The following is a 27055-nucleotide window of genomic DNA, read 5'->3' as shown; positions in this document are numbered from 1 at the left end:
ATCGAAAATATTTTTCGATCAACAAATTGTCCCCTTGGATTAATGTGGTTGGCTTCGATATTACTATCGAATCAATAAAATACTTAATCCAAAAGACGTCAGTTTTTAAACCAATAATAATTGACATTTAAACTCCCCATTATTATTGATCCATTCAACACGTCTTCTGAGACTTACGTTTTCTCTTTCCACCACTTCATCTTCTTCACGAAGTTATCTCCATCTGTATCTTTTCTACAATAACGGCTACAGTGATACTTTTAAATTTCACCTTTCTCACTTCATTCGAGTCTCTTAAATTCATTATTCTCTGAACTTCCCTTGCATCAAAACTTTCTCACAAAATCTCCAACCTTCAATTCTTCTTGACAATGGCTGGTTCCTCCTCTCATGCTGCTACTCAAGACAAAGGCAAAGGTCATGCCATCGCACCACCATTTCCACCAGTTCTTCGCATCCTTAATCAAATTGATGATGAAATTATTGATGACCCCATCTTCAAATCAACGATAACAGGATTCTTATCCCTTTTATAATTGGTGCAGATAAACATTGTTTCCTCGGGTAGATTGAAACTCTTGAAAGGACAAACAAAAAACTTTCGTTCTTCCTAAATGCTGAAGGAGAAGATTTACTGATAAATCAAACTTTCAACATTTCTAACTTTATCAACCAGAAATCTTTTCGAAACAACCCAAAAATTAAACCTCGAGGGTTTGATTTTACAACTTGGTATCAACGCCTCGAACCCACAAAGGGTGCTTCTTGGGGAACCCTAGGAATACAAGAACTATTGAGGCTTTCTTACTTTTCACTCACTACACATTCTTGGATGATTGGAGCAGTGACCTATTTCTGGAACAGAACTACCAACAATTTTCACCTTCCTTGTGGAATGATTGGAATGTCTCTCTTTGATGTAGCCGCTATTACAGGACTCCTGATAAATTCTCCGGACTGCACTCCTGACATGCAACCTCAACATCAATACAATGTCAATTTCAGCACCCCTTACAGTAACTTCATCGCTCATAACATGGGCGAAGATGGTACAGAAATCACTAATGATGAACATGTAGCCTTTTTATTCTACTGGCTAAATGTAATTTTGTTCTACTCTCGAAGTGTTCAGATGTCAAAACTCTTCCTTCCCTTAGCTGCTCTGTTACATGAGGAAAAAGTTCTCAACTTGGCCAAACTTCTTCTCGGACACATTTTCGAAGAACTTGGCTTACTTGTCTGTGACCTCCGAGACAACAAAATAAACAACGCAGGAGGTCCACTTTGGCTTCTTCAATTATAGCTAAATGCCATTTTCAAAAATTTCATGATAAAACCTATAAGGGGTAGCACTGACAAACAACACATCGAGGGTTTTCGTTTATCTGAAAATAAACCCAATTTTCCAAACACCTAATCGGATGAAGACAAATTTTGGTCTATTTTTCATCTTTTTCATTCTTGCCGAAATTTTGATAATGATCAACTCAACTTCACTCCCTTTTTATGCCGCAACTGCGGTCCTGCCTGGCTCGACCGTTTGCTCTTTCCAAACACAAATGAAGAAAGCGAACTTGTAAATCGAACTTGGGCACATCTTTTGCCAGTTCAAGTGATACCAATAGGGCTGCCACAGTACAAGAAGGAAAGGTTCAAAATAACCTTGTATGCTCCCCATTTAATCGCAAGACAATTGGGCTTCTCTCAAGCCATCCCAACTCCTCAACCTCGACACAGTGAACCATTCTACCAAATCACTCTGACTTCACAGGAAGATTTCAATACTTGTCTCTCAAAAAATCAAAAACGAAGAGACCACTTCAACTTCTTGATTTATGAACGCAGTTCATTTATCACCAAGTCCTGTCTCGAATGGTGGACTGCTTATTACTCAAGGTATACCCGTACCTTGTAAGACATTCAACAAAATGCTATTCGAACAGCTGTTACTGAAAATTCTCCAAAAAGATCACACAAAAGGAAAACTGAAGCTGCTCGGCCACCACCGCATAAGATCAAAAGAACTCCTACTAGGACTTCTCGCAGAGTAACCCTTTCATTCATGACTTTACTTTCAAATTCGAAACATCGTCTGAATATTACTCTTATGTACTTTATCAAAACATAATTGATCTTGGATTTTTAACAGCTAATTTTGCAATCGTCAAGCAAGAGTGCGGATGAGAGTGAACCAACCAATAAAGATTCCCTCGCTGTCTCCTCTCAATTGGAAAATTCAGCCGATTCTGATCCTGGTACTCAACTAATACTAAGATCCAGAATTCCTCAGGTAACACACCCATAACTACACACTTCTCACTTAGTTTAAAATAAATCTTAAATTCATAATTGTGTACCTTTTATATTAGCCCATTAATGTTGCCCAGGCCACTTCTTTCACTGGAGCTCTCGATTAGTTAATCCCTCAACAACAAAATGATCCAGATCACTCCGCATCCACCTTTTATCCACACAACACAAGTGATTGATCTTATGGAAAATCCTCTGCAGCAATCTCCAGAAATAACCCATCCATTTGAATCACCTTCACTCAACAATCAAGCTGCTCCAACTAAAGAGAACCAAACAGTTCCAGACTCCGATTCTGCTTCTAAAGCTGCTGACACTACTAATTCAGATTCCTCTCGATCCAAGGTTGTAGAGACCCCTCCATAGTTACAACCTAATCCTTCACTCCAAACTCCTCCAGGACCAAGACCAGAAACATCAAATGTTCCTACCACTCTAACCAGTGCTACTTTGGAAGATTTGACTTATATTTTGAATAAAATTATTCAAGAAAGCAAAGTACCAGTGCCTGTATCGATAATTTCAAGACCTATTACATCAAAGCCTTTGATTGAATTAGATTCTACTACTCGGGAACAACTTCGATCACTCATCAAACTCTTGGATCACCCTCCTACCACCTGGGTTAATGATCCAATTCTCAACCAAATCTCGGCTGATGTTTTGAAATTCTCTTTTGAACTCCCATCCAACACACCATATTCTTCTTCGATTTAAGAATTCAAACCGCTTCTCAATGAGAATGTTGCATCTCAGTTTCAACTTCAAGAAACTGAAAATGAAGAAGCCATAGCCAAATCAAAAATAGAAAATGTTCTTGCAACTGCTCAACCCATTCAAATTTCTCGTGAAGAATTTGATCTGAAAATCTCTCATGCTATCTCTGTACAAGCTTTTCATGATCAAGAAGAAGTCAAGAATAACTTGCTACCATCCGCCAGAATCGAGCCACTATAGCCAAACCTCTTGCTGCAACCCAACAAGAACAACACCTCCTTATCCAGAAACTTGTTTCACTCAGATACTGAACGAGGAGAATATGAAAAACAACTTGAAAAAATCCAAGCTAACAAGTTCAGGCAGATTGAAGTGCTTACACTCCTGGAAAACAAGAGAACAAAACTGCACTCCGATTTAGCAAAGCTATTAGCATCTTGAATTCCTTTCGTTTCTAACTTTATTTTGTAGCAATTTCTATCCTTTCTAATCTTTAATATATGTTAAACTTTTTAAGCTTGCCAACAATAGAAATGTTTTAAGTATTTCTCATTGATCGAGTTAATCACTTTTCCTGATTCAATATCTTTAATCTGATAGGCATTCCCGGAATATGTACCTATCACTTGAAAAGGACCTTCCCAACTATGGAACCACTTACCTAGAAATCTCGACTTCTTTTCCATAGGTAAAATAACTTTTAAAACCAAATCGCCTACCCTGAAAGACTTTTCTTTAATTCGACGATTATAACTTCGAGCAATATTTTCTTTCTGTCGAATTATATTTTCCAACGCTAAGATCTACTCCGAATCTAACTCATTCAATTTATCAAACATTACATTCCAATAATCATTGACTGGCAAGTTATTCTGTTTTGACACTCTTAAAGTATTCAAATTAATTTCTAATGGTAATATTGCATCATGGCCATACACCAATTTATAAGGTGAAGTTTCTGTCGAACACCTGAGTGAGTTTCGATAAGCCCATAATACTTGACTTAAAGTCTCATGCCATGTTCGAGGCCTATTCCCGATATGCTTTTTAATTAAACCTATCAATATCTTATTCGCTGCCTCTACTTGCCCATTAGCTTGTGCATAATAGGGAGTCGAAGTAACCATATTAATATTTCTCGAGGCCACAAAATTTTTAATTCGCTGACCAGTAAACATGGTCCCTTGATCAGTACTTAAAGTCTGAGGAATTCCAAATCGATGGATAATATTTTTCTCAATAAAGTCAATTATCTCATTTTGACTAACTTCTACTAACAGAATAGCTTCAACCCATTTTGTGAAATAATCGATAGCCACCAAAATGATTTTGTGTTGTTTCGATGAAGGAGGGTGAATCAACCCAATTAGATCCAAAGCCCAACCTCTAAATGGCCATGGCTTTATTATCGAATGTAATTCGACTGCTGAAATTTGTTGAATCGAACCATGTTTCTGACATTCTTGACATGCCTTTGCATAATCAATACAATCTTTTATCATAGATGGCCAATATGCATGATTACGATATAACACCCATCTCATTTTCTTTCCTGCTTGATGAGCACCACAAATTCCATTATAAACTTCACCCAAGGCAACATTCTGATCTTCCCGACTCAAGCATCTCATCAAACTTCCATCAATCCCTTTTTTATATAATTCATCAGCCAATAAAACAAAATTCATTGCTCGTAATTTTATTTTTTTTATCAACTGTGGTATTGGAATCTTTCAAATATTGAGCAATAGTCTTTCTCCAATCAGAGTCCTCCCATTCATTCATACACAGCACTTCTTTTTCATTTGCTGGTACTAAAATTTGATGGATACTAGATAACTTCTTAATAGTTTCTGGGCCAATCCGATACCTCGAAGCAATTTGAGCCAACTCATTGGCAATCTCATTATGAATTCTAGGGATATGTACCAAAGATACCTTTCGAAAAGACGTTAACAACTCTCAAGCAGTTACTAAATATTTCTGTAACGTCTCATTATTACATTTAAACTCCTTTGATAACTGCTTTAAAACCAACTGTGAATCTCCTAGAATTTAAACCTCTAAAACTCCTTTGTCGATTAAAATTTCGAGACCTAAAATTAAAGCCTCATATTTAGCGACATTATTAGAGCAAGGATACTTTAATTCGAACAAAAATTCTGACGGAATACCCTCTGGCGAGATAATGAGGATTCCAACCCCTGCACCATATTTGTGCTTAGATCTATCAAAATACAATTTCCAATAGTTGACCTCTACATCAACTATATTTGCCCTCTGGTCATTCAGATCTTTTGGATTATCTATAAGAAAATCTGCAATGACCTGACCCCTTAACAGCCTTTGCTAGGACATATTGCAAATCGAACTCCGTTAATGCTAACATCCATTTCCCCAAACGCCCCCTTAGCATAAGGAAACTAAGCATATATTTAATAACATCGGTCTATGCTATCACCTTTACCGATTTAGCCACCATATAACACTTTAACTTCATACAAGCATGATATAATGACAAACATAATTTTTCGATTGGGGAATACCTCATCTCGATATCAATTAAGACTCGTCTAAGGTAGTAAACTGCCTTCTCATGTCCGTCTTCACCATCTTGGGACAACATACACCCTATAGTATCTTCAGATGCAGCGATGTACAATTTCAAAGGTTCAAATGGACGAAAATTTGCCATTATTGGGGCCTTCGATAAATATGTTTTAATCGAATCGAACACTAACTGATGCTCTGTGGTCCATTCGAATTTTGAACCATTCTTTAATTTTATTAAAGGCGCAAACATCCTTGTTCGATCTGAAAGATTCGAAATGAACCTTCAAAGATAATTTATCTTCTCCAAAAATGATTGTACTTCTTTTTTCGATTTGGGTACATACAAAGCTAATATTGCATCTGCTTTGTTCTTATTGATAGCTATCCCCTTTTTATGGACAACGAAACCTAAGAAATTTCTAGCTGATACCCCAAAAGCACATTTTAAAGGATTCATTTTCAATCCTTTCTTTCTCATAGTCAGAAACGCTTTTCTTAAGTGGTCTAGATGTTCACTGACAGAAATTGATTTGACCATCACGTCATCGATATACACCTCCATAAATTTTCTAATAAACTCATGGAAAATGACATTCATTGCCCGTTGATAAGTTGCTCCAGCATTTTTCAAACCAAAAGGCATAACCACCCATTCATACGTCCCCAACGCTCCAAGACAACGAAAGGCAGTTTTAGCCACATCTTCTTTCGTAATAAAAATTTGGTTATATCCAGAATAACCATCCATGAAACTAAGGATTTAATTTCCTGCTGCAGAATCGATTAACATATCCGCAATTGGCATGAAATATTCATCCTTTGGGGTTGCATTATTCAAATCTCGAAAATCGATACATACCCTCAATTTTCCATTTTTCTTCATCACTGGAACAATATTCGACACCCACTCCACATAATGAGCCGTTCGAATAAATTTTGCTTTGATCAAGCGTTCTATCTCTTCTTTAATTTTTATATTGATTTCAGGAGCAAAACGTCTTGGGGTTTGTTTCACAGGTCGAGCATTAGGTTTTAATGCTAATCGATGTTCTACTAATAAACGATCAAGACCGGGCATTTCATGATAATCCCATGCGAAGCAATCTTTAAACTCATGTAACAAATCAAAAAGCTCAGTTCGAAAAGGATCAACGAGAATTTTACAAACATATGTAATTCGAATATCATCATGAGTTCCCAAATTAATTTTTTCTAAAGGATCTTGAGATTCAAACCCTTTATAATGATCATCCTCGATTGAATTCTTTTCAAACCCCAAAGGCTCCAAATCGTAAATACAATCAAAAGTAAAATCAATAGAATCAAAGATAGGAGAAACTTGATCATTGATTAATTCATTACTACATTTATTTTCTACACAGTGAGCCTCTGGTATTAAATCGGCAGTCTGACTCACATCATTAACTTAATTACAAGTAATAGAAATATCGTAACTACATTCGACTAGAGGTGTCGAATCAAACACACTACAACTAGTAGATTTACTAATCCTATCTGATTCAACTTTATCGGAAGAATCATCTTTATTTTCTAAAACATGAAAATTATTTAAATAATTATGCAAAGTTACCAGGTAATCGGAAACTTCCTCAACCTGGTCCATGGGCTAGCCTTTCGAAGTCTTCAAGAAGAACAATCCCAACCCCTTGAATCATTCGACTTTTCACTACTAGGGAGTTTTTTCAATAAGGAACAAACATATGGAGGTCTTTTCTTAAGTTCGGCCAAATCGACTTCTGTTTCGAAATCGATTTCTTCCTCTGAGAATTCCATAGTTACATAAGCAACCTTCTCTTTTCGAGTAAACGGTTTACTCTTCGACCTCTGTTCAGTTTTATGTTTTTCTTTCTCCTTTTTCATAAGCTCAATCTGCCGAACTTTTTCAGCCAAGTGAGCCAAGTCAGGAATATGCATATTAAGCAACTTCCTGCGCATATAAAATTTCAATCCCATGGTTGCTATCTTCACTATTTCATTTTCAGGTAATGTTACATAGCACCTACTTCTAGCATTTTTGAAATGTATTAAATAGTCATCGATAGTTTCACCATCTTCACGTTTCAAAGCTACTAAATCGGGAACTGCTACGTTCATTTTCCCTCGATAAAATTGAGCATGAAAAGCAGTTTCCAACTGATTCCACGTTGTAGTCGAATTTGGTCTAAGATTCGAGAACCATGTAAATGCATTTTTTGTCAATGATGAAGGAAAACATTTCATTTTCAAATTTTCATCATTGGCTAAGTTCCCAATCTCGACTGAATAACGAACAACATGTTCAGTTGTTGATTCTCCAACTTTTCCAGCAAATTTTGTGGTTATTTTCTGATTTTTCACCCCTCTTGGTACCTCAGCCTTTTGAACTACTTGGGGAAAAGCAGATACAAAATGTGGCTGATTCATGAAACCAATATTTAATCCAACCCAATTTAAAACCTCTTCTACAATTCGAGTAACCTGATAACGATCACCACGTAATCCATGTAAAACATTATCAGCATTTTCATTTCGATGAACCAGGCGAGGATTTTCTCGATTTGGAATATGATTTTCATTTTGAAAAATATTTTCCATCCCCACATTATTCCCTCGAGCGTTATGCGCCTCGCCTTCATCATAATCGATGATTCGAGCAATCCTTTCAACTTGTCTGGCCAGACGCTCGAATCTCGATTCATGACCAGCCATCATAGGATTCAAGATTGTAGTCATTTACTGAGTCAACAAATTAACCAAATCATGGTGACTCTCCTTCACTTTTTGTCGATATATTGCCATTGAATTGGTAGCATTCAAAGTGGAGCCCACATGATACTCATGAGAATATTCAGAGTATTGTTCTGAGTTTTGCATATTATTCACTCCATTAGTATTTCCAAAGCAGATAGGTGGCATAAATTCACCCACCGGTGGGGTATAACCAGTAGGAAGACCTTAACAGGGCCAACCAGCGGTTAATGGAGGTTGATATGGTGGCGCAGGGCCTCGTGGACGAGTATTACGTCCAACATTTCCAGTCTGAATAGTCGTGACGACTATGCTTTTAGTTCCGATTGCACCTTCCAAACGCGAAGACACGTCGGCTTGTTGCATGGATACTGGTATGCTATCATTGGTGGACGAACCACCATTCACATTTGATAATTCATCATCCATGTGAATGATTTTCCCACTTCATAATCGCATACACCAAGAAATTTGTGTAAAACCACTATTTTGACACACTTCGATTTAAAACTGTCCCACCGGGCGTGTCAATTTGTTTTGTCGATTTTTAGCAAATTGATGGTGATTTGATTCTAATGGTTTGGGAATGAAACCAACTTCTCTGTGCGAGTACCAATTTTCTAGAAGTGCATCAAAGCGTCTTCAATTAGACACATTTTGACAATGAAAATAAAAATAAATTTGTAAAATTAATAAATACAATTCAGAAATTAAAATTCTTGAATAAAGACTAAATAAATTATGAAAGGAAGATTCGCTTGAAAATTAAAAGAAAAAGCAATAACGATAATTTAAATTAAATTGAAAGATTCATCAAATAGAATAAAATGCAGAACAATTAAATAGACAAAAGAAATAAAGAACACTGGAAGAATAAGCTTATTTGAAATGTTAAATTTTACAGAAAGGAAAATAAATTGAAGAAGAAAGTGGAAGGAACCTTACAGAAAGTATAACTCGATCACAAACTCAGGAAATCGCTGAGATGTGAGAATGTTTAGAGTGTTTTTCTGAATAAAAGTTTCAACCCCTATTCCCTAATGCTTCACAGTATTTATAGATTATCTTACATAACGGTTAACTTAATTACAATTAATTACAATTAAATGAAAAATTACAAATTCAAAATGCCATCACTCTTGGTAACCGTTCCCATTATGTGATTGTAGATATTTTCAATATTTTTCTCGTGTGATAAAAGTCACGAACTTTCACGCTTCCATCAATGTTCGAACGGCTCTTCGAAAGCTCTTCTTTATTCTTCGAATCGAGACTCTTACTCGATTTGACTTTTTCGATCAGCAGCACAATCACCTGAATTAAAGCCGATTACTTTCAACTTCATCTCGACCATGTATCTTCTTCGAAAAAACCATACGATTTGTTTCGACTCATCTTATTTGTATCAAAAATATTTTTCAATCAACAGTATGGAATTCGAATTGATAGCTCATTAATATTTTAAAGAAATCTCGTAATTAAATATATTATTAGTTTTTTTAATAAATCAGGGTGTAATTCTTAATCAACCTGATTCGAATTATTGTATGTGTGTAATTCGAATCAGGTTGATTCGAATTAGTGGGCGTGTGCGTGTGTGTAATTCGAATCAAGGTGATTCGAATTATATATAAATCAAGTTCGAAACAACCTAATTCGAACTATATAGAAATGTGCATTGGTTGATTTATGAAATAATTTTTGGTTTGGCGAATTTGTATAATTTTTTGCTTCCCTTGGCTTTATATAGTGATTTACCCCAAATTAAATGATATTTCAATTGATATCATATTTTAATTATTTCTCAAATTACATATTGTATAAATATAGTTGGTCGTTTTATATTGAATAACTATTTGTTACTTCTAACTTTGGAAAATCCAAGTTTTAACTCCTATATTACGCTATACTTTATAATATTTTTTTAACATCAAAAGTCTTGATAATAATTCTTTAGATATTAATGAGTCAAATGATGATTTTTAATGAATTTTTAAAAATTGTTTATTGTTCCGTTTTAAATTCATAACAAATTTATAAAAATATAAATTTTTAAAATTTGAACTAAAATACAAAAGTTATATTTCTATTCTTATTAGTTTTGATTTTTTAATATTTTATTTGAATCCAAATAAGAGTATTTTTTTATTGACATTTATATTTTAAAGTTAATAACGATTACCTTAAGAATTTAATTTTCATACACTGTCAATATAAAATAATTTTACATGTACATCCAATTACATGAATAGTCATCCAAATGAACATATGTGATTGGATGTAAGTATATCAAAATTACACTCTTAACTTAAAAAGAAAATGCCTCAATAATATGTATAAGTAGTAAAATAATGTTTTACTGTGTATATGCATAGTGAATCAACTCGACTTACTACTTGTATAGAATACATATGATACATCGAATCAATTTTATTCGATTTACATATAAACAGCCTTATCATTAACGATTCTGATTTATGATATTTGCATAATTTAAATTCTATTTATTCTTTTAGCATAAATTATACCAACAAAGAAAAAAATTCACTTGTTTTTAATGTCTTACGTCGTATCTGCTTTCTATATTCTTTTCTCTCTTTGAGGTCTCCCCACTGTTGTTGCTAGAAATACTATTTGGATTCGAAATCTGAATCGGTGGTACTTCCCTCGGTAGCTAGGATTGTCCAAACATTAGATACTACAGTAAAAGCAAATAAATCCGAAGGTGCTGATTTTCTTATATATGATAATGATGATCCGAAAGATCTTAGCCAGGAAGTCAATTCTGTGTGTGAGAAGGTGAAGATACCCATTTTTGTCTCGTGGAATTTGCAAGGAGCCAAGATGTCTTATCCTGAGGCTTCGAGTTTACTTGCTTCTGGTGCTTGACTCATCTATTATGTTGCTGCGTCATTTTTTACTTATTTTTTCGTTTAGTGTTTTTGCAATACCGCACTATGTTGTGCGTGTTGATCCTTGCAAGCTTTGCACTATTGTGAATCCCACCTCATGTGAATCTTCTTAAGTAACAAAAGTTTTCTTTATTGTTTTCTTTTTGTATTTGACATCATTATTTATTTGTTTACTTATTGTTACTTAAATTTAGTTATGATATTGTCAATATATCTGAACATTTTTTTAATATTAGTTTTTATCGACTTTTGGTGGAGGGGTGTGGATGGTTTATCTGCTTCACTATTGACATATATGCTACCAACAACATTAGAAGATCTTCTTGCTCTTGGCATTTGTTCTTCTGACGGGTATTATGATTTTCTATTTTTATTTGTAGTTGACTTCCTTTCTTATTGCTCAAGATTGTATTCCAAAATTTGTTCATGTTGTGATAGAGTTGAGGATGCCTCTGATCTTAAATATTGTAAAAGGAAACATATTGCACTATTATGGAAAGAGTTGCATGAAATAATTATATCCAATTAATCTTGCCCAGACACTCATCTTTATTATTTGCTAGCAGTATATTAGTGGCAGTATATTTATAAATAATACGATCTTATCTAACAATCACAATTTTTTAAAAAGAAAATATACATGTCATAGTTACCATAGCAACACGCTGTTTACAAGTAAAGGCATACACAACTTGAATTTTTATAGTAACATAAGGTCAAAGTTATGCATTAAAATGGTGTTATGTAGAAATAAAAAATATATCTACATGCCATTTTTAAGTTTTAACTCGGTTCTTAGAACACAAACCACGCACTCCTTCAATATTGTAAAATCATTACAATCTACTGTCATATATGAAAGTACAGTAATGCTCTCAATAACTTAACCACACACACCTTATATCTTGTATAAAAATCCAAAATATAATTTATTCATAAAACACACTTAGCTTATAGCTTTGTCACTTAAAAAGTTAAAAAGTAATCATACACTTCTTCCTGCAAATAATACAGGGGATTTATTTATATCATGCACAACACACCACACTCAAACAGAAATGAATATTTGTTGCTTTGATGGGATCTACTTATATTCTCCTCCTGCATTTGGTGTCCCATAGAACCTAAAAAATAAGTTTCACAAAAAATTGTATTAGATAATATTGACTAAAGTTAAAAAAGTTACAAGATTGAAAAAAGCAACATTCTTTATGATTTGACTTGAATGATTGTTACCCAAACTTATTATAGTAAGACTTTCCTGTAGCAAAAAGAAATATGTAACTGCGTCAAATTAACTTGTGTTTTTTTCTAGCTAACTGGTTACTTGGCTAATAATTTTAGTTGTCAATTTGTCATAATCATGGATTGTATCCATACACAATGAAACCATAACCATTTCCAACTTTATTTATTTTTTAAAATAAAAAAAAATTCTTACTAACCATCCTTATTTATTCGTCCATTACTCCTTGATTAGACTACTAGTTTTGCGAGGCTAACTGGTAACAAATGCATGCATTGAAAATAAGCTTCTCTCAGCAAGCAACAAATTTCCTGCAAGAATTTGTATACAAGGGCTAGTTAACTCAAGACAAATTAACTGTACTGTTCTTTTTTAAATTCTCAGAAAGGACAAGCATTGGATAATAAAATGAGCAATGTCAAAAATATTACATAACCGAATATGGAGGAAGCAAATTAAATGACATTTCAAAACAGAAACTTCCTCCATTGTTTTGGTGCAGCGTATAACATGAAAAGTCAAAGAAGATGCAAATTGAGCAGATAGAGAATAACTTACATGTTAAATTATGATTGTACTAATTAACTCATCAATGCTGCTTATTCGATCGATTCTCAAATTGTTGGCTAACTGTAGCGTTTAGACGATTCTCTTTTGAGCAATGAACTCCATCTATCTCCACCTTCCATAATTCAGGTGCTTCCACGTGACCGTGTGAGAAAGTTTTCATGCTCTCGCATTGACTGATGCAAACTTCAAACCAATGCCTTGGGAGATTCAAAGTTGATGTGTTTCCGGTGAAAAAACTTTCAAGTTTTGGCAATTCACTAAGAGTCAGATATTTGAGGTCTGGGAATGTGAGATCTTCATGCTGTTTGTCTTCCTCTTGTGTTGTCAATACTACTGTTTCCAATGACTCACATTTGGAAATCTTCATCTTATGCAAATTTTCCAAGCTTTTGGCTGTTGAGAATGTGAACATATACTCCAATTTGTTGCATTCAGTGACTTCAACTTCCTTCAAAGATGGAAAATTCAAAGTTGAGTTTCCTTTGTAGAAGCTCTCAAGTTTTGGTATTTGGCTAAGAGACAGTTTCTCAAGCTTTTCGAATATGATGACATCATGATCACCATCATCATGTGGTTGAAAATCCAGCATTAAACTTTCGAGTGCTTCACAGTTGGATATGTGCAACTGTTCAAGTTGAACAAGACATTTGGCGACTGAAGAAGTGAACAAATACTTCAAAGATGCACAACCCTCAACTTCCAGCCATGCGAGATCAGAGGAGGCCACCCAGGTGTGCTGTAACCCAATGGATTCAAGCTTGTGCAGATTCCTCAGTTCTAATTTGCTAATAAGCAGTTGTGACTGTGAATGAATAATCTCAGGCTTTTGTGAGGGGAATATTTCTTTGAAAGCACTGTCAGCGACTCCAAGAATCAGAATATTGGGAAGTGGAACCTTTGGAAAGAAATCAAAGACAGATCCGGTATCTGAGTCATGAATATCATTAAAGCCTTGCAATGTCAGATATTTTATGTTTTGGGGCTCCAAATGAAGCAGTTCTTTGTCAAGCATCATCACACCTTCCTTGTCTATTGACAGCCACTCTAAGTGAGGGGTAACAACCTGCTCCATTGGATTCAAACTTAGTAAGAAGGACAACACACCATCATCATGACATGACAACATAATTTACCTTCTCCGTTTTTTAAATGTTGCAAAATGCGTAAAGTATTCCAAATAAAATAAAATAAATGAAGCATGCCATGCAGAAGCTTATAAGTTAAACATGTGTTATAGAAATTACTCTTCTCTTGATGATGAAGATAACATGTGATAAAAGATTATTTTACTCGATCAATATAGCTTTTGTTATAAATAAAAAAAGATTTCACATGACAATTGAATTTAAAAATATTTTAAATAAAAAAGATCATTTTGTTCAACAGTAAATAACAAATTTAATAAAGAATTTGGCACTTTTTTTTTTTTAGTTATGAAAATGTATTATTGTGACAAAGTCTATTATAAAATAGTTGAATATTTTTTTAAATAAAATATTAACTCACTATTTTCAGTCTCTTTGTTTAAAATTTATAGATACTCTTAATTTAATCTTAAATTCAAAATAAGAATCAATTCTTTTGAGTTCATTGCCAAACTAGAATTTATTGCAGATAATTTTAAAAATATTATTTGACATTATACTTGAAACATACGAGGGCGACAAATCAATAGAATTAACTTTTTTCAATAAATTTATTTTCAAAAGAAAGGTATAGTAGAAGTATTAATTTCTTTAAGTAATATCATAAAAGAATTAAAATAAGTTTAGTATTGTATATTTTTTCTAAGACTAAAAATATTTTTTTGACAAAAAAAATAAACTATGTTAACAAATTTTTGAAACGAATATCTAACATTATTACGTATAACATGTTATTAATATAAATTGATATATGCATATGCAATTTTATATGTTCAGCATGCAATTTTTAAATTGACTCTTAGATGTGCATATAAGCTATTACCACATATACAAGAGATCAGAAATGGCAAAAGCTTCTCGTATTTTGTAATGTTGGGTAGCTTCTCATATTAGATACATGCATTTGGCTCATTATGAATTATTTAAAAGACTTGGATTGGTGCGCGAAAGATATATTAAGTTATTAACAAATAAAATAAGAATGAGCTGCTTATTGTGATAAATAAAATGCACTTTCCTCAAAACTACATGGAAAAGAATAAGGAACCAAAAGCTTATCAGCCAAAAACTAAACAAAACTACATTAATTTATATTAATAATTAATTAATTTTAAATTTTTTAAAGTCAAAATTAAAAAAATTTTAAATTGATTAAATAAACCTAATTAAAATCTATAAAAACCTTCCTCTTTTCTCTCACATTAACCTATCTACCTCCAACAATCACAAATTCAAAAAATATATAAAAGAATATCCATTTAATATGAAAAAGAAAATTCTGATATTTAGTAAAAGAAACATCCATATATATTAACTCGTAAAAATTTTGAATTCATCCAAAGATATTTGGCTGAATTTTGGCTGATATGGTTTTGGTTCCTAACTTTACTCAAACTACATATTCTACGGAAAAACAAACATATCATATATAAAGCTAACAAGATTAGAAAGTTACGAATATTTTTAAGGTAGGAGCTTTCGTACCTTTGCAGTGGAATCTTTTGCAAATTTAACATGAGAAATATCCAACTCTCTTAACTCGGGCAAATTTAGAATTTGCATTCCACCATAAATGTATGTAAGATTTGGCAAATTGTGCAAAGTCAATAAAATTAGCTCAGGGAACATAATAAGCTCCTTGTTTGTTTCTTCATTGTTTGCTTCATCTTTTGTAACAATTTCAACTAATTCCTCACAGTTTTTCACTTCTATCTTTTTCATGTTAGACATGAGCAATGATGCTGGCAACAAGCTTGTGAGGCTTTTACATCCATTCACAACCACTTCCTCCAGAAATGAAAAGCTGAGACTACTTCTTTTAGGATCCTTGTTCCAAATATGGTTTAGAGTTGGCAAATGTTCCAAAGTCAATACCTTCAAAGGAATAACAGTAATCATGTTTGTATCTTCTTCATTTGTTGGAGCATCTTTCACATCAAATATTGTCTCAAAGGAACCGCAATTTCCAACCACCAGCTCTTCCAATTTATGAAGGGAAGGTAGCAAATGCAATGGTAGTAATGCATTTGATAATGAAAATTCAGAGTCTTCCATTCCACGAAAAATGTAGCTCAGATTTGGCAAATTCCATAGCTTCAGAGAAGATAGCTTGGAGAAGATACTAACCTGTTTATCTGCATCTTCTTCTTTGACTAGTTCATCTCTTGTGACAACTTCAACTAACTTCTCACAATTCTTCACTTCTAACCTCTGTATGTTAACTGATTCTGGGAACAAGGATTTTAAGCTTTCACATTCGTCAACAATAACCTCCTCTAATTTTGGAAGACTGAGCTTTCCATTAGGATGCTTGTTCCAAACATGGCTCAAAGTTGGAAGTTTCTCCAAAGTCAATTTCTTCAAAGGAATAACAGTAATCATGTTTGTATCTTCTTTATTTGTGGGTGCATCTTTCAAATAAAATATAGTCTTCAAGGAACCACAATTTCCAACCACCAACTCTTGTAATTTATGAAGGGAAGGTAGCAAATGCGATAGTAGTAATGGACACTCCAAATTTGGCAAATTCCACAGCTTCAGACAAGATAGCGTGGAGAAGATGCTAACCTGTTTGGCTACATCATCTCCAGCGACAATTTCAACTAACTCTGCACAATTCTTCACTTCTAACCTTTGTATGTTACCCTTGCCAACTGATTCTGGGAACACCGATTTTATGCTTTCACATTCATCAACAATAACCTCCTCCAGTTTGGGAAGACTGAGCTTTCCTTCAGAATCCTTATTCCAAACATGCCTCAGATTTGGAAGTTTTTGCAAAGTCAATTTCTTTAAAGGAATAACAATATCTGTTGGTATATCTTTGACTTTAAATATGGCTTCAACAGAACTGCATCTCCGCACCTTCAACACTTGTAATCTACTTAAGAAGGGAAGTAAATGAGAAGGTAGTATTGCGATTGTAAAGAATTCATCACACTCATCCACCACTAGACATTCCAAATTGAAACCAGAGGGGTAGGACTCAGCTGGGATATGCACTTTATCAAGCCATATATCTTTTAGCTCTGGGTGATCGTCAAGATCAAGATACTCCTGAATTTTGTTATGTCAGGAAAATAGATATAATAAAAAAGATTAATTAAAATTTTAAACATTTCAAATTTTTTATCAGAAATAACAATAATGGTGAATATAATTAATTATAGAAAAATAATAAATAGATATTGAAAAGATGACTAAATATCTTATCAAATTTAATGGACAACATATAAGTTCCTTTGCCCATAATTTAAAATTGGTATAAAAAATCTATGTATCACTTATCTATAAAGGTTTAGATATGGTTAGCCTAATGTATTTTCTAATTATTTGTTTGTCACTTACTCGCTTACCACTATATTCAAATTAAACATTTTATAAATAGAGATTTGGAATTTTATATTTACCCACATTGATCATTTTGTCAAAATTATTTTAATTAATTCTATCTCTTTTGGCGTGACCATAAAACAATGCTAACAAAAAAAATAATATATTGCCAATTTTCATTATTTCATTTTTAAAATTTATATCAATATATAATAAAAGGATATATGATCAATTTCTTAACCGGTGAATTTTGTACCACTCTTAGCATATTTAACGTAATTTTAGGGACATTTATAGCCACTTATGTTAATTTATATTAGGGTAAAATATACTTTTTGTTCTTGAAGTTTGATAAAAGTTTTAAAAATATTTCTAAGTTTTAGTTTGTTTTAGTTTTATCCTAAAAGTTTTCGATTTGCATCAAATATACCCCTAACGGCTAATTTTTCAAAAAATTTAAAACCAATTCAATAACAATTTCATAAGAACAACCCTCAACACAAGCAAATCAAGCATAATTTTTATGCATTATTGCTAGATTGGTCTTAAATTTTTCGAAAATTTAGCCATTGAAGATATATTTGCTGCAAAAAAAAATTTTGGGACAAAATTAAAACAAAATAAAACTTAGGAGTATTTTTAAAATTTTTGTCAAACTTTAGAAACAAAAAGTATATTTTACCCTTTATATTATAAAAAAGCGGTACAAATTAAACATATATATAATAGCATAAATTAAATGCAATGTTAAAAGCATATAAAAATTTATTTTCGTCAATTTTAAAAAATTATACTCGATGCATCCTTTTTATATATTACTCTAAATAAATGCATTTATAATTTATTGATTAATAAAAATATAACTGATAATTTAATGACGTTTAGAAAAATGAGAGTGATATCAAGATGAAAAAAATTCAAAGTGGTGAAGAAAAAGAAATAAATAGATTATAAAAAAATATGTCATATATTTATTTTAAAATACTTGTCCAGAAAAATAAAATAAAAACGTATATTAGCCTAGAAAGTTAAAAGTGAGATATTAAGGAACAAAAGTTTAATAAAAATAATTATCTAAATAAAAAAAAACACATATTAACACAAAAGTGAATATAATCTTAATAATGCTTAAAATAATAGGTAAATAAAAATACTTTTAAATAAATGAACGTACATAAAATAATTATTTAATTATCTCAATTAAATTTTAGACAAGTTACTTAAATCAAAATAAATAGATCATTTACGTGCTACATAGAAACTGCGGTTTTTGTTATTTTTGTATATCGCTACATTCTGTAGTGATTTACATAGAATTATATAAAAAAGTGTATATGAGTAACTTTTTATAAAAATTGTATACGAGTAATCTTGATTGTCATTTATTTTATTCAAATTACTTGCCCTTAAATTTTTATGATATATTTTTCTATTTATAGTTATTTCTTATTTTCATTTTTATCTCATTTTTTAACTAAATTTTATTAAATTAAAATATTTTTCTATTAATATAAATCTAAATTGAAAATTTGTTAAAGGTATTTTCATTATACATCACAGTTGCACTTCTTTATGTTTAGCTTTTCTTATTTTATTATTGTCTAAAAATGATTATAATGTCCTTACATTTAGTAGCATTGTTCTATTTCTTCAGTCTGGTATTTGAAACCTCGAGTTAAAAATATTTATGTATTTCTTTTGTATTAAAAGAAAATAATAATTTAACTACTTTCTAATTGAATATTTGAGATATGCTACGTACCAAAATATATCGTAGAGTAACATAATATAGGAGAGTGATGTTAGCCTTGTTTTGTTAAAATTTTTAAAGAGACACCACTAATTTATTTTATATTTGGTAAATTAAAATAATTATATATTTATGTTTGTAATTTTAAAAAATTAGACATATTTTTAAAAATATTTAAGGAAGTATTTTTTTTAAGTTAGTTTATATTTATCAAAATTAAAAATTTCTAAAATAATTTTATATATTAATAAATATTTATTCTTTATTAAATTATTGATGTCAAATTTCATTTACAATCAAAATTCTCTCTATTTTTCTGTTTATTATGATCATTTTAAATTTTAAAAACTATTTTATAAAATATAGCTGTTATTATTTGTACTTATTAAAAGTCACTTTTAGTTTAATTTACCAAATATAAAATATTATAACATTTACAAATATATCTTTCAAAAGTCAATTTGATAAAGTTATTTGTTTAAAGTAAAAGATGTCTCAAACTAAGTCTTTGTCATTTCCAAGAATAATAATAATAGCACTCTTCTTTTGTGTTATTTTTAAATTATCTTTTATTTTTATTATTTTATTTTTATAATATTTTTTAGGGCACCACTTATATAAAGATTCCAAAACAATATTTTTTAATTGTTATTTAGCCACAATTAAAAAACTTACTCTAAAAAAACATAGATTAATAATAAAAATATAAATTATGAATAAAATTAAACACCTAAAAGAAAAAATAATTACACTAATAATTCTAACTAACATTAATTCGAACGACACTAAATATTTTTTAAACTAATACAAAAGATATTTTTTTTTCAAAATCTCAATTTCACAATAAGTTTTATTCAAAGAATTTAAAAGTAAATAAGAATTACCAGACTAAAATAGAATAATTAAGAATTGGTAGATTAAAGAATAGATATTTAAAAGTAAGAGAAAAGAAAAAAATTAAAAAATATAAAAATTATAAATAAAAACTCAACTCATAAAAAACATTTCTCTAATAAATTTTTTGTTAAAATGTTAAATTTTAAACAAATTAAATAATTATTACTAGAATCAAATTAATAATTTCAAAAATATATCAATATTTTTTAATAAAGATAATGTTTTTAATCTATATTACGTATCAAAAATTTAATATATAACAATCTATTCAATAGATAAAATCAAATGTTTTTATTTAAAGATATTTTAAATGTTTTTGCTTGAGTCTCTGTTATCTTTTTTTTATTATGAATCATTTAGAAATATCATATAATAAAAGAGTAACATTATCAATTAGAGGTAAGGCTTTATTAATATTGGTATTATCAATTAGAGAATAACAATTAACAAGTGATTATTAACAATGAACAATATATGATGTTTTTCAATGCAATACACAAACTTAAACAAAATTATTATTGGTGAATTTTAATGCATTCCAAAAAAAATAAAATAAAAAGTGCGATACTTTTTGAATTGGGAATTCTAAATCTTAAATTTTAAACTTAGAATTTAAACCACTGAAATAAATAAAAAATTAAAATTTATGTAGTTAAAAAAGCGTACAATGCTAATACTTTTACTTAAGTGTTTAAAAATAAGCCTTATTATTTATTTTATTATCACCAAGTATCTTGTCGCTAAAAATCTATCAGATTAATCCACTTTATGGTTTCTCTTATTTAATTTCTTTTTGTTTTTTCCCATACTATCCCTCTGAGTTGAAATCACTGCAAAATAACTTTTTCTAAAGTTGTTATTTAGCCACAATTAAAAAACTTACTCTAAGAAAATATAGATTAATAATAAAAATATAAATTATGAATAAAATTAAAGATCGATAAGAAATAATTATACTAATGATTCTAAGTAATATTAATTCAAATCAATTGAATATTTCTTAAATTAATATAAAATATTTTTTTTTCAAAATCTCAATTTCACAATAAATTTTATTCAAAGCATTCAAAAATAAATAAAAATTATTAGACTAAAAGTGGAATAATTAAGAATTGGTAGATTTAAATATAGATATTCAAAAGAAAGAAAAAAGAAAAAAAATTATTAAATAATTATAAAAATTGTAAATAAAAACTCAACTCATAAAAAATTATTAAATTTCCAAAATAAAAAAGATCAAAATGATAATGAAATAAAAGTAAAAAATAATATTATAAAATTTATAAAAAATAACAAAAATAAAACAATCTTCTAATATAATTTTATTAAAAAGTTAAATTTTAAACAAATTAAATAATTATCATCAGAGTCAAATTAACAATTTCAAAAATATATCAATACTTTTTAATAAAGATAATACTTTTAATTTATGAAACATGTAAAAAATCTAATATATAATAATTTATTCAATAGATAAAATCAAACGTCTTTATTTAAAAATATTTTAAACGTCTTTGCTTGAGTTTCTATCATTATTTTTATTATGAATCATTTAGAAATATCATATAATAAAAGAGTAATATTATCAATTAGATATAAGACTTTATTAATATTGCTATTATCAATTAGAGAATAACAATTAACAAATGATTATTAACAATGAACAATACATGATTTTTTTCAATGCAATACACAAACTTAAACTAAATTATTATTGGCGAATTTTAATGCATTCCAAAAAAATAAAATAAAAAATGCAATACTCTTTAAATTGTGAATTCTAAATTTTAAATTTTAAATTCAGAATTTTAAATTTAAACCACTTATATAAATAATAATAAATAAATTAATTAAAATTTATTTAACTAAAAAAAAGTACAATGCTAATACTTTTACTTGAGTGTTAAAAAATGAGCCTTATTATTTATTTTATTATTATCAAGTATCTTATTACTAAAAATCTATTTGATTAATCCATTTTATGGTTTCTCTTATTTAATTTCTTTTTGTTTTTTCCATACTATCTCTCTGAGTTAAAATCGCCACAAAATGAATTATTTATCAATTAGTTAAAAGTGTTTATTATGGTCTCTAAAAATTATTGTCTAATTACTAAAAAAGTTAAATAATTAATTTTAAATTTTAAAATATAAAAATAAAAAAATTTTAAACTGATTAAATAAACCTAATTAAAGTTTATAAAAACCTTCCTCCTCTCTTTTATTCATCCTAATAATTCCAATTGATTAAAAAATTAACTTTGATCTCGTTACGTTCGTCCATGGCTTCCAAATCGTGTTTCCTTGAAATTCAATCTATTGGTTTTTCAAAACAATCGATTGAATGATAACTCAATCGATTGGTTTACACTATATCACAAAACAATCGATTGAAAGTTGTAAGGTAGAATGGTAAAAAGCTTATACCAATCGATTGTTTATATTTTCCAATCGAATGAATGCCTCAAAACAATCGATTGTTGTTATTACTCAATCGATTAAATTCACGAAAACAACATGGATTTGCCAAATACAATCGATTGAAAAGTGATGACATTGAAGTTTTAGCCAAATTCAATCGATTGGTAATGTAATCCAATCGATTGGAAGGGGATAAAGTTGAATGTTTTGCCAATTTCAATCGATTGGTAATAGTACATAAAATTAATTTATAGATTGGTAATTTATAAAATTAATTTTGCCGATCAATAGTACCTTTTGCTTTTATTCAAGTAAGTAAAAAACATAGTGTAACACACATCTTTGATCAATATTAAAAAAAAATTAATCTAATTATGTACATAAAACTAAAAAATACAGTTCTATCTTTTCTAATTAAGTTCTATCTTTTTCATGGTTGACAAAATTGAATAAGGATATTTCCAATCGATTGTTTATACCAAGTGTTTAACTTTCTACGGAAAATATTTCAAAGTGGCACATAGTAAAATTTTATTTGGAGAAGGGTCTTTGGATTTGTTTGGGTGAGTTTTAAAAAATTTTTTTTGATTTATCTTTTTTTTAAAGATTTTATGTAAAAGTATAAGTAATTTTATGTTTGGATATCTCATACAAGAAGATCTTTTTATTTATTAATTATATTTAGGTATAACAATATAAAAGAACTTTTTTGTTTATTTATTATATGAAAATATCTTTTTTTAAGAAAAAAAGATCTTTTAAAAAAAGATGTAAATTACAAAAAATATTTTTTTAATTTTTTTAATATTTTTACTTTTACTACTAAAAATTTACCAAACACACTAAAATATAAAAAAAGATATTTTTATTTAAAATTTTTTTTTTTTACCAAAATAACGGTACCTAAACGAGCACTTTATTTGTTACCTGACTTAGAGACTGCAATACTACCACAGCGGCATTATTAAGATCACGGTGGAAGACCAAATCATCACTGGAGTTGTAAGAAACTTGAATCCTTCCAGAAACGCTGACATTTCCATGAGAGAAAACTTTCATCTTGTAGCAATTCACTATGTCCAGTTGAATGAGAGAGGGTAACTTCAAAGTGGCATTCCCTGAATAAAAGCATTCCAGGCTTTCCAAATATCCAAGGGTAATCCTCTGTAGCTGCTTAAATTCAATAACTTGGTCTTCCGTTGCACTCTGCTGTTCTTCCCCCACGATTTCTTTCAATGAATCACAACTCTGAACTTGCAACTCCTCAAGGTGTATTAGCATTTTCGCTGTTGAAGATGTGAATAGACGCAGCATTGCATCACATGATATTATGTGCAGTTCTTTTAGAAAGGAGGAAGATTGTAGCACTATTGTTGTCAATTTTGAACAATAATAAACATGTAATAGACGCAGCTGCTTTGACAAGTATTCTACCCCACTCATGGATTTCAACTCATTTAAGTTGGATAGGTTCAATTCTTTCAAGTTTCTAAGAATCTCCTTATTATTAGCATTATCATGGGAGGGCAATATATTTTTGAGGGTTTCATCACAGTAACAGCTTACTTGCAGTGTTTCCAAGTTGGGTGTCTTCTCAAATAATTTAACTGGCACATTAGAGTTCCTTTTCTCATCATCATCAAGAAGGTAAAGTTCATTCAAACTCTCAAGATTTTCCTTATTCAATTTTGTCAACCATGAACTTAAAGCTTGAGTGTGTCTCCAATTCAGAGTCAAATTTTCCATCTTGGAAATATCCTATCACAGAAACGGTTGATAAGCATAAATAACTTTTTGGAGCTTAAGATTATAAAAAATAACAATTAATTATTTCAAAATTGTAAAATTATTTGGGAATTGACTCTAATAAGTATCAATTATTTTAGATATAGACAATAAGTCAATAATTATCAGTAATGTTAGGGAGATAAAAAAAAAAAACCACAGTCGAAACTTGCCTTATTTAGTATTTATTAATTGTTGCAACAATTAATAAATATTAAATAAGCAAATTCTAGCTGTTTTTTGTTAATATTTTTTTTTGTTATCAAACATTTCTCATTATTATATAGCTTTTACAAAATAACTATCATATAGGGTTTATTATTACTAAAACTAACTTTTTGTGTATTACTCCCTCAAATAAGTATTAATATCTTTTTAATCAATAATCTAAACATGCATAAATTATTTTTATATGATTAATTATATAAACAATCATTTAAAACAAAATTTAATTTGCAGACTTCTTCGTTAGAAAACAGAGAAGAAACAAAAAAAGAAAGTGATCTTACATCAGAAAATATAAAAAAACGAGTATTTATTGAATACTCTTTTCAAATTCAAAAGTGTGTATCTCATTCAACATAATTGATAAAATGAGTTTTAACTTTTAAGTTACTAACTTACTATTTATTTTTGAAAGTTCAAATAACATTAAGAATATAGATATGAGATCTAAATCTTATAAAATAAAATGTCTTATAAATATAAAATGAAAAATTAATCATTATTAAAATAGAATAATGAAACTCAAAAGTTGTTATAATAAATTACTTTCACCTTAGAAGATATTATAACAAATAACAAATAACAATATAAATTATTTACCTTTATATTCGTGAAAAGTAGTTGCTTAGCGGTTGAAGTGCTGTTTTGGTTTTCCTCTCGTTGGCTCTGAAATAGCTCCAGTTGATCGTTGCAATTAAATACCTTTAAGCAATTTAACTCACGGCATTCCAGAGTGAACTTCTGAGAGCAAAAGCCAGTAAGATTTGGCAAATAGCACAATGCCAATGTGGTTAAACAAGGAAACACAAGATCTTCATCAACAGTTCCAGCTTCTATAATATTGGATAATTCATCACAATCTGTAACATCAAGTTCCTCAAGCTTCTTAAGATCTCTGGCCAAGGCTATAGGAAATAGAGTTCTCAAATCCTCACAGAATTCGACAGTCACTATCTGTAGACTTTTGAAGCTGAGAATTCCTTGTTTTTCCGGGTTCCACACATGTGTCACATTTGGAAGCCATTTCAAAGTTAGCTTCTTCAGTTGGAACGATGTTTCCTTGATCTCAGTATCATTCATTTCAAAAATTCCTGTTATTTTTTCGCAGCTATCCACTTCCAATTCTTTTAGGTTCTTGAAACTAAAAAGAACATTTGATGGAATTGCGTATGGTTCGAACTCACAACCACTCAGCTTCAAAGTTTTCAAATTGTTAAACAATTCTCCTTGTGGGCGTTCTTCTTTGCATTGCCATAGTTGTTGTAGATGAGCAAGATCATCAGAAACACTTAATTCCTCCATGCCTTTGAAAAATATCTGTCATTATATTAAATTTACAATTATATTTCCTATATTACTCTATTCTTTACCTCTAATTCAAAAACAATCTTATTCGAGTCAAATAATTTATTTGAGAACCACCAAAAGAAAAAGAATAATAAAATTTAGACAATACCTTTTTGTTGAATATATCTCGTATTGTTTCTTGTAAATTGTTTGTCCAGTACGCTTCCACCTTCTCTTTTTCATGGACAACATATACTTTTCCCAACTTGGGCGGCGGTTTCATGTGTTTTTCTTCGGAGAAACTTTTCAATTCGGGACAAGCACTCACCACAAATTTCTCTAATGATGGAAACTGAAACGCACAGCTCTTGGAGCTGCAAAAGCTTACGAGGCACTCGAGAGACACAAGTTCAATTGTCGTCAATTGTTTGAAAATGATGTCATCTTTGTCTTTATTATCTTCTTGTCCTTCCTCTGATACAATTTCCTCAAGAGATTCACAATTAATTACCTTCATGGTGTTGAGTTGACCCAAGCTTCTAGCAGTTGATGGTGACATTAAATATTTTAATCCGTTACAGTCAACCACTTCAAGTTTTGTCAAGTGAGAGAAAAATACATTAGAAGGTGCTATGGTTTTCAAACTCGGGCAATTTTGAAAAACCAATGTCTCTATCCTTTGAAGAATTGGGTCTCTTTCGAAGCCAATGTTCTCAAGATCTGGTAGATCTGTTAACTTCAAGCTTTTCAGCTGTGGGACAACACCTAAGCTTTCAATATGAGCAAGCCTTTCAAGAGGCACCAATTCTTTAAAGGAAGCATCATTCAGGCATAGATTCTTCATATTAGGATTGCTATAAAGGAAAGAATACAGAATTTTAGTATCATTCAGTCTAGATAAGTGAAGCTCTTCAAGATTGTCCCTTCGATAATCACAGTTAGTCGATGACGTTGCATGTCTCGACTCAATTTGAATTGACTTCAAATTGTTCATTACCTACATGGAATAAATCATGAACAGAAAAATTAATGTAGCATGCATAAAGTTAAATATATCAAAATGCTATTTATTTTATTCTAATTTATTTTTCTTCTGCTATTATGAAATAACAATAGAAATAAGAGTTTGAAGGTATTGTTATTACCGTTTCAGGAAA

At 30.2% G+C, this 27055-nt stretch overlaps 2 protein-coding genes and 1 long non-coding RNA gene across 3 annotated transcripts; all 3 read right to left on the bottom strand.

Annotated features, from left to right (window-relative positions):
- Positions 1-7224: 7224 nt before the first annotated feature.
- Positions 7225-8313, bottom strand: LOC107473398 (uncharacterized). Its single transcript, XM_016092961.1, has one exon. The coding sequence runs from the start codon at positions 8311-8313 to the stop codon at positions 7225-7227; it is 1089 nt and encodes a 362-aa protein (XP_015948447.1).
- Positions 8314-12138: 3825 nt separating this feature from the next.
- Positions 12139-13241, bottom strand: LOC127744779 (uncharacterized). The gene is made up of 2 exons (XR_008005842.1): positions 13045-13241; positions 12139-12364 (listed from the first exon to the last, which is right to left on the bottom strand). It is a non-coding gene; the product is annotated as an uncharacterized LOC127744779 (long non-coding RNA).
- Positions 13242-26742, bottom strand: LOC107473397 (uncharacterized). The gene is made up of 6 exons (XM_052257734.1): positions 26068-26742; positions 25212-25928; positions 23529-24359; positions 15687-17258; positions 13391-14119; positions 13242-13292 (listed from the first exon to the last, which is right to left on the bottom strand). The coding sequence occupies exons 1-6, from the start codon at positions 26740-26742 to the stop codon at positions 13242-13244; spliced, it is 4575 nt and encodes a 1524-aa protein (XP_052113694.1).
- Positions 26743-27055: the final 313 nt, after the last annotated feature.

Source organism: Arachis duranensis, chromosome 2 (genome assembly GCF_000817695.3).
Source record: "Arachis duranensis cultivar V14167 chromosome 2, aradu.V14167.gnm2.J7QH, whole genome shotgun sequence".
Lineage (NCBI taxonomy): Eukaryota > Viridiplantae > Streptophyta > Magnoliopsida > Fabales > Fabaceae > Arachis > Arachis duranensis.
Note: the sequence above shows the minus strand (reverse complement) of the source record. Positions and strands in the feature narration are given on the sequence as shown.

Bases quoted from the DNA above. Each gene is read 5' to 3' on its own strand.
- LOC107473397 (XM_052257734.1), bottom strand. From the start codon at position 26,742: ATGAAGAATCTATGCCTGAATGATGCTTCCTTTAAAGAATTGGTGCCT. The intron at 24,360-25,211 runs GTAAATAATTTA...TTTCTGTGATAG, and splicing joins TACTTTTCACGAATATAAAG to GATATTTCCAAGATGGAAAA. The intron at 17,259-23,528 runs GTAACAAATAAA...AACAAAATTCAG, and splicing joins TATTGCAGTCTCTAAGTCAG to GAGTATCTTGATCTTGACGA.
- LOC107473398 (XM_016092961.1), bottom strand. From the start codon at position 8,313: ATGACTACAATCTTGAATCCTATGATGGCTGGTCATGAATCGAGATTC.